Below are 7,463 nucleotides of genomic sequence, written 5' to 3' on the forward strand. Positions count from 1 at the left end.
CAAGGTATTGGAGTGGCCATCACAGAGCCCTGACCTCAATCCCATAGCCAATTTGAGGGCAGAACTGAAAAAGCATATGCAAGCAAGGAGGCTTACAAACCTGACTCAGTTATACCAGCTCTGTCAGGAGGAATGGGCCAAAATTCACCCAACTTATTATGGGAAGCTTGTGGAAGACTCGCCTTCCGAAACTGTGGACTACGAATCCCATTATTAGGGAGGAGACATAAGTATCTCATTATTATATCCATATCTCTACTGTAACCCTTATTCATGACTCCAATTCCATTGCATTACAATGAGCCATTGGACCTCCCCTTTAACCTTGTGAGGCAAATGACGCTTCCCAAATGCTCTGTCTAAACGCAAATATGTCTCACATGCGATACAGTTTTGGAAACACTTGGAACATAATTTTCATACAATGTATTCAGACCCCTTGACTTTTTCCACATTTTGTTACGTTACAGCCTTTGTGTTTAGCAAATGGTAGGCTTACCACATACAGTACCTATTTTTCAACATTCAGAAAATAATCCTTTTCAACGTTCTGGGGGGGGAAACGTTAATTTTTTTGGTCTCACCTAGGGCGGCAGAACGGCAAGGACCGACCCTGCGAGTAACCAGTTATGTTTAACACATTGCAATACATCAGGGTGTATATATCAATCACACTGGTAAAACACTGGTGTTGCAGTAATGAACATTTACCAACAGATGGCATCAACGTGCCATTGTACACCCATAACAAGGGCTGGTCCATTTTTAGCCCAGTGGGCCTGCCTATCAAATGTAGGTCTTCAGCCTGTCGACATTGCATTATTTGGCTAAAAATAGGTAGCGTCATACGACTCATCCTGATCTTGCGAGCTTACATTCTGTTTCACTACACGGATATCAGCATAACAAAACAGAATGGTTCATATGAGGCTAAATAAAATGGGCTGGTGGCTTTGAGAAAAATTCTAAGGTCGATTTCCAGTCCCAGTCTGCCACTGCTGCATACCTCTTCAGATTACTGGAGAACAGGGGCTAACACTAGTTAGCACAGGCACAAAGACAACACCCCACCTATTTCTACATTTAGTCTTAAAATCTGATTTGAAACTTAACCCTAAAAAGCATATTTTTGTTTTCATACATGTTTACGATATAGCCAATTTCAACTTGTTTGGGCTGTGTTATCTAGTGGAAACCTCTCACCTTTGTGCCAAAAAACACTTAATATTCATCCAATGTCTGCCATGCTTCTGGACGACGTTGTTGATGCTCATGCTTGTTCCAGCGTGTACTAAGGTGTTATTGACTCTGTAAAGCAGATTGCAGCGACCCTTCGAAACGGAGTATGCGAATGTGAGTAGATTACGTTGAAAACAACGGTCGACCACGTTGGACGCTGAAATACCTCAGTGCTCGAAACCCTTCCACACAACTCTCCCAAACCAGGCCTACCCCAAACATGCAAAACTCTAATTTTGTCCTTTTCCTAGATGTTTTTAGATAGTAGTCTAAATCATTTCTGCAGTGACCTTAGCTCTCGAACCCAAGGGTGCCCAAGGTGACTTTACAGCCAGTGCCTGTTTTGGGTTCTCAGTTGATGGTATGGAGGACAGCTGGATACATGTGAACTATCGACACTGTTTTAACATTTATAAGCATTATTAATTATCCCTAGTGATACATACGGGTTTGGAAACCTCTGGAACTTAACTTTCATATACAGTGTATTTGAAAGTATTCAGACCCCTTGACCTTTTTCCACATTTTGTTACGTTACAGCCTTATTCTACAATTGACTTAAATCCTTTCCCCCCTCAATCTACACACAATACCCCATAATGACAAAGCAAAAACAGGTTGAGTGGTCAGAACGGCTCGGATCAACCCTACTCCTCGGCCGCACAGTCCAGTGTGCACTCTTAGCGAAATTGTCCATTCATAAATTCGGAGAATCTGACAAAAGTCTGAATTTACAAATGCCCAGAGCGGACTCTGAGCACCTCTGGCACTCCAGGTTGAATTTAAGAACACACCCTATGTGAGGTTGTGTATAGTCTTTATTATTGAACCTTTTTAACTAGGCAAGTCAGTTAAGAACAAATTCTTATTTACAATGACGGCCAAACCCGGACGACGCTGGGCCAAGTGTCGCTGCCCTATGGGACTCCCAATCACGGCGGGATGTGATCCAGCCTGGATTCGAACCAGGGACTGCAGTGACGCTTCTTGCACTGAAATGCAGTGCCCACTCGCCCTAATCTTGCCTAATTAGCGGGCCGGCCGTGGATACTCATCATTTAACATCTAAACACTCCTTGCCCAAAATACCAGATGCCCAGGCCACCCCTGGTGGGCTGGGCTAAAATAATGGTATTTGAGCCTGCGCGCTGGCCTCTGTTTGCCAATTGATGAGACTACCTCGCTGCTTTTTGCTACAGCTAGAACAAGTCCTATAATTTACTGATATTAAATTAGATTGGAAATTTCAACCGTAATAACAATATTTTACAATGGCTAGGTACATGAGACCACCTAACCCATCACTCTTCATTAGAAACATCTCCGACGAATCCAGGTAGCTATGATCGAATCATTCGGGCGTGCGAGGTACAGCTACGTTAGCTAGGTGGCTAAACTGTTGTTTACTGATTTTAGCTAGCTAGCATTTACAATGAAAACGTGTAGCTAAGTGTTGTCTGTTGCCTTAACGTTTTTCACCATATACAAAATTAAACTAGTTTAGCTATCCAACTAACGTTATCTGAAAAAGTTCGCTGATCTACTTATAGCTTTGATACAAAGCTTAGCAAGCTAACGTTAGCATGTCTGCTAGGCTGCACATGAGTTTGCACCAAATATAGTGGTGTGCACAAAAACAGGAGAGTTGTTTGAACCAACTATGAATAACCCGATTTAGCTGGCCATCCATCTATCTGCCAGGTTGCCGGCAGTGGTGGAAAAAAAATGACCCAGTTGTCATAGTAAAAGTAAATATACCTCAATAGAAAACGACTCTAGTCACCCAGTAAAATCCAACTTGAGTAAAACCTTTTTTTAATAGGTTTTAAATATACTTAAGTATCAAAAGGAAATGTAATTCCATAAATAGTAAGCATTAAAAGTATAAATATACATCTTTATATTAAGAACCAGACGGCACAATTTTTATCTTTTTTAATTTACGGATAGCAAGGGGGGCACAGAAACTCAGGCATAATTTACAAAGCATTTGTGTTTAGTGAGTCTGTCAGATCAGATGCCATAAGGGATGACCAGGGGTTTTCTTGTCCTGCTTAAGCATTCAAAATGTAACTAGTACTTTTGGGTGTCAGGGAAAAAGTAAAAAATACATTTTCAAGAATGTAGTGATGTAAAAATATAAATACCCCCAAAAACTACTTAAGTAAAAATAAAGTACTACTTAAGTACTTTACATCACTGGTTGACTGTCTGTTTCTGCTCTTTTGCCAACTCCATATCATGGAGAACCAGTACCTGGGCTTAACTTGCATGCATGCCAAACATGACAATGAGTGACAGGAGTTGGCATGATGGCACAGACAGACTGGCACTCAGGCTACCATCTACCTGGCTTGTAGTGCATGAAATACCTCTTGTCCGATGTCACATTTTATACCCACATTTCTATGGTAAGTATTAAGCCAATTTAGTTGAATCGGAAGGTTCTCTTATTGGCCACAGTTGCAGGTTTGAACTTCGAATCACACTGGTTTAATATTTGCCTAAAAGGGTTGTACTTTACTGGCCATTACACTAAATGTCATGTCATTTCATAACACTTTAGGCCAGAGGAACTACGCCGTGAATTTGGTCGTTATGGGCCTATTGTAGATGTCTACATTCCACTTGACTTCTCTACACGGCGACCAAGAGGATTTGCTTACATTCAATATCCTTTCTCCTGATGTAATGTATTAATGAACATGTCTTTCATTCGGGGCATTATTATTATTCACACGTGGGGGTCATATTGACGATGTCACACGTCTTGAGTTTGCCTACTGTTTTGAAGTAATTATTGTATATTTGTCATAAAAATAGGCTATACTGGTTCATGGGAGGGGAACATTAACATTCAAACATAGTAAAATGTGTACAGACATTAATCAACATTTCCTCTCTTAAATAAATTGCTTCTGTTACCCTAGAAATGTTAGACATGCAGTTCTGGAGAAACCCCAACGAAGAATGTAAAGGCTGGTGTAGAGTAGCTTCAAGCCAAAGGGACTACAATGATTTCGGGCGACACGAAATAGTGGGAAAAGAACACCGAGCAAAGTTAAAGCATGAAGATGCAAGGAGGAGAAAAGAGAGCATGAAGGCTTCCATTTGTCTGCCGAAGAAAATAACAGGATGTATTGGGATAAGACAAGCCAGAAATCAAGTTCTTCTGCCAAGCAGTTAGAGCGTTATGGTCAAGGTGAAGCTCAAAGGTCAAGCATGTTAAAGGTAACACGCTTAATGTTTTGTATCCTACCAAATAGAAGCCTTGCTCTTCACCTCCAAATATTTTGTTCTGTGTGTTTGTTCTCTGTACAAAAGAGCAAGAAAATCATATCTGTATGATACCTTTAAGTGTATACAAGTTTACTGAAATAAGATTTCAATGTTGCATTTGTATAGCCTTTGTTCTCATTTACCTCCCCGAAATTTGAAAAGAAGTTTCAGCTTCATGTTGTTTTTAATCTTTTAGGTTACTATTATCCCATGTTGGCACACAATTGTTGGCACACAATTGACTGAACAATTGAAGGTCCCAGCCTCTTTACTTAATTAAAGTACATGTCTCCCCATTCCCTTTCCACAAGTAAAAGTAAAAAGCCTTAACAGTCTGTAGCACATTCGAGGACGTGCGAGATGCAGAGGATGCCCTCCACAACCTGGACCACAAGTGGGTGTGTGGTCGACAGATCGAGATCCAGTTTGCACAGGGTGACCGAAAAAGTAAGAATGGGTTTTATTTAGGTGCCCTGTATGAGTGCACTATTTACTACCTACCAATCAATTCAACGTGAATTGTAAGTTTCACTGTCGGAACAGTTTACCCAAGAATCTAAGGAGAGTCTAACTAAGCCTACATCACTTTTAGCGGTAATATCTTGACTTGAGTCTCAGACTAGTGAAATCATTGCCAACCTGCATGCAAAATTATAATTAAAACCCTTCTTGCTCAACTCCTTGTGCCCAGTATTTAATTTGAATGACTCTTGTCCCTCCAGCCCCCAACCAGATGAAGACTAAGGAGAGCTCTCCTCGCAGAGGGTCCCGCAGCAGCTCCTTCTCCCGCTACGACGACTACGAACGCGGCGATGGCCGACGCAGACGCAGTCGCAGCTACGAAAGGCACCGGTCGCGCAGCCCTTCCTGCGACCGCCGTCCTCGGAGGTCAGAGAGCCCCAGAGAGTGAGTTCCTCTGACACTGAAACGAAACCACTGTTTCACTTGTCAAGTCATCTTCCCAAGGGGCATTCATTGCAGACCGAAATGCCTTTGTATGCAAACTGGTTCTTACTTTCACTTTTCTCTCTACAGCTCTCGGTCAAATGGCAGGCACAGGCGAAGCAGAAGCCATGAAAATAACAGGTAGACCAATGTATACGACTCCGTATTCTGACTTAGCTAACACGGCACAGTGCAATAAGATTGCATTTATACTGCATAGGCCTATGTGTTTTCAGAACACCATTTGTCAAGTCGGTGTATTCATTCGTGTGTTGACTGATTGTCCTGTTCATATCCCATCTTCCTTTTTTCTACCAGGTACAGGGGCCCTCCACGTGAACACCACAGGATGCACCACGCACCCCCGTCTCGTAACCGCTCCGCCTCCCGCTCCCCCTCTCATCCCAGATCCAGGCCCAAAGACACAAAGTCCCAGTCCAAATCCCCCAGCCCCGTCAAGGACTTCCACACCTCTTCTGGCTCCCAGAAACAGGCCTGTCGACGCTCCTACTCGAGATCTGTGTCCCGATCTCGCTCCAGATCCTAGGACCCCACCACCCTCAAACCCTGTTATTCTGAAGCTAAAGATGTTTTTGAATATGGTATCTAGTGAGTGGTTATTACACCCCACCTCGGTTCATTAGTTGAGTTATCATGATATCTCTGGGCTGATACCATTCAACAGAGCTGGTTGCCCTTACAGATGGATAGTCATTTTTGTTAGTTCAGTTTCATTCACCTCTAAAGAAAATTGGCTGTTTTTATTTTACCTTCATATCTGTTTAATTCTATTATTTGAGAACCCAATGGAATTAAGTTCAGCGCATAAGAATTGGTCAACTATGAAATGTCATGGTACTGCTTGTTTTGAGCTAACAGGTATTAACCTCTGGCTATAGAAGTTGAGTGCAAAAACCCATTCATAAGAGAACAAGTTATCCATCTGGAGTTTGCAGTGATATCTAGCCATCAAGTTTACTGCTATTATCTTTGTACATTTGATGTAACTAAAGTCTGCATTTTTTTAAATCTGTTTTTATTTTGTTTGTTAAATTCTTGCAGCAGTGTTTTCTCTGTGGATTAAACATGTTTACTTTTAACTTTTCTCAATCATTTGGGTTGTACAAAGATATCGCTCCCTTGAAAGTATGGGCGAGACACCGGACAGTTTGTTAGGTACACTTATCTATTACCAGGGCCCCCCCGCCTCCAGAACAGCCATTATTCTTTGGGCTATTCTACATGGTGTCAAGTGTTCCACAACGATAATGGACCATGCTGGTGCAATGGCATCACGCAGATTGGACGGCGGGCGGTACGTTCCTACTGCAAACGGCCGTTCCAAAGATGCTCTTGAGTAAACTGAACTCGCGGTCATTTTTCCAGGTGATGGTTTTTCTACTCTGTTGTCCAGTATTGGTGATTGTGTGCTCACTGGAGCCGCTTCTTATTGTGTTTAACTTATAGGAGTGGAACCCGGTGTGGTTGTCTGCTGCAATAGCCCATCGGTGACAAGCATCAACAAGTTGTGCGTTCTGAGATGCCGTTCTGCGTCGCTTAGGTCACTCTTGTTTTCTTCTAACTTTCAATTTAACAATTTCTCAATGCCTGTATGCTTTATATAGCAAGCCAAAGTTATGTGACTCACGGTCTGTGGGAGCAATATAAAGAAAAAATGTGTGTGGCCTGGTGTACCTAATAAACTGGCCAATGGGTATTGTAGACACGTTTAATTCTGTTCAACATCTGACTTTTTACCTTAACTTTTAATGTACCTTATTGGTAATATTTGTTTGTGTGTGTAATAAGACAAACTATGTAGACACCTGCTCGTCGATCATCTCATTAGAAAATTATGGAGTTGGTCGCCCTTCCATTGCTGCTATAACAGCCGCCACTCTTATGGGAAGACTTTTCACTAGATTTTGGAAGATTGCTGTGGGTACTTGCTTCCATTCAGCCACGAGCATTCGTAGTGTTGGGTGATTAGGCCCGGATCG

General features: G+C 42.1%; 1 protein-coding gene across 2 annotated transcripts; it reads left to right on the plus strand.

Moving 5' to 3' along the window:
• The first annotated feature begins 2,382 nt into the window (after nucleotides 1–2,382).
• On the plus strand, nucleotides 2,383–6,563 carry LOC115105374 (serine/arginine-rich splicing factor 10-like). Of its 2 annotated transcripts, XM_029627352.2 has the most exons (7): nucleotides 2,383–2,575; nucleotides 3,493–3,650; nucleotides 3,806–3,910; nucleotides 4,862–4,965; nucleotides 5,241–5,424; nucleotides 5,554–5,604; nucleotides 5,782–6,563. In XM_029627352.2, the coding sequence occupies exons 2-7, from the start codon at nucleotides 3,622–3,624 to the stop codon at nucleotides 6,008–6,010; spliced, it is 702 nt and encodes a 233-aa protein (XP_029483212.1). In that variant the 5' UTR covers nucleotides 2,383–2,575; nucleotides 3,493–3,621; the 3' UTR covers nucleotides 6,011–6,563. The 2 variants fall into 2 exon arrangements, with proteins under 2 accessions (XP_029483212.1, XP_029483203.1); XM_029627343.2 differs by lacking the exon at nucleotides 3,493–3,650 and having other exon boundaries at nucleotides 2,384–2,575.
• The last annotated feature ends 900 nt before the right edge of the window (nucleotides 6,564–7,463 follow it).

Source organism: Oncorhynchus nerka, linkage group LG3 (assembly GCF_034236695.1).
Source record: "Oncorhynchus nerka isolate Pitt River linkage group LG3, Oner_Uvic_2.0, whole genome shotgun sequence".
NCBI lineage: Eukaryota > Metazoa > Chordata > Actinopteri > Salmoniformes > Salmonidae > Oncorhynchus > Oncorhynchus nerka.

Bases quoted from the DNA above. Each gene is read 5' to 3' on its own strand.
- LOC115105374 (XM_029627343.2), top strand. From the start codon at position 2,511: ATGGCTAGGTACATGAGACCACCTAACCCATCACTCTTCATTAGAAAC. The intron at 3,911-4,861 runs ATATCCTTTCTC...AGTCTGTAGCAC, and splicing joins AGAGGATTTGCTTACATTCA to ATTCGAGGACGTGCGAGATG. The intron at 5,425-5,553 runs GTGAGTTCCTCT...TTCTCTCTACAG, and splicing joins AGGTCAGAGAGCCCCAGAGA to CTCTCGGTCAAATGGCAGGC.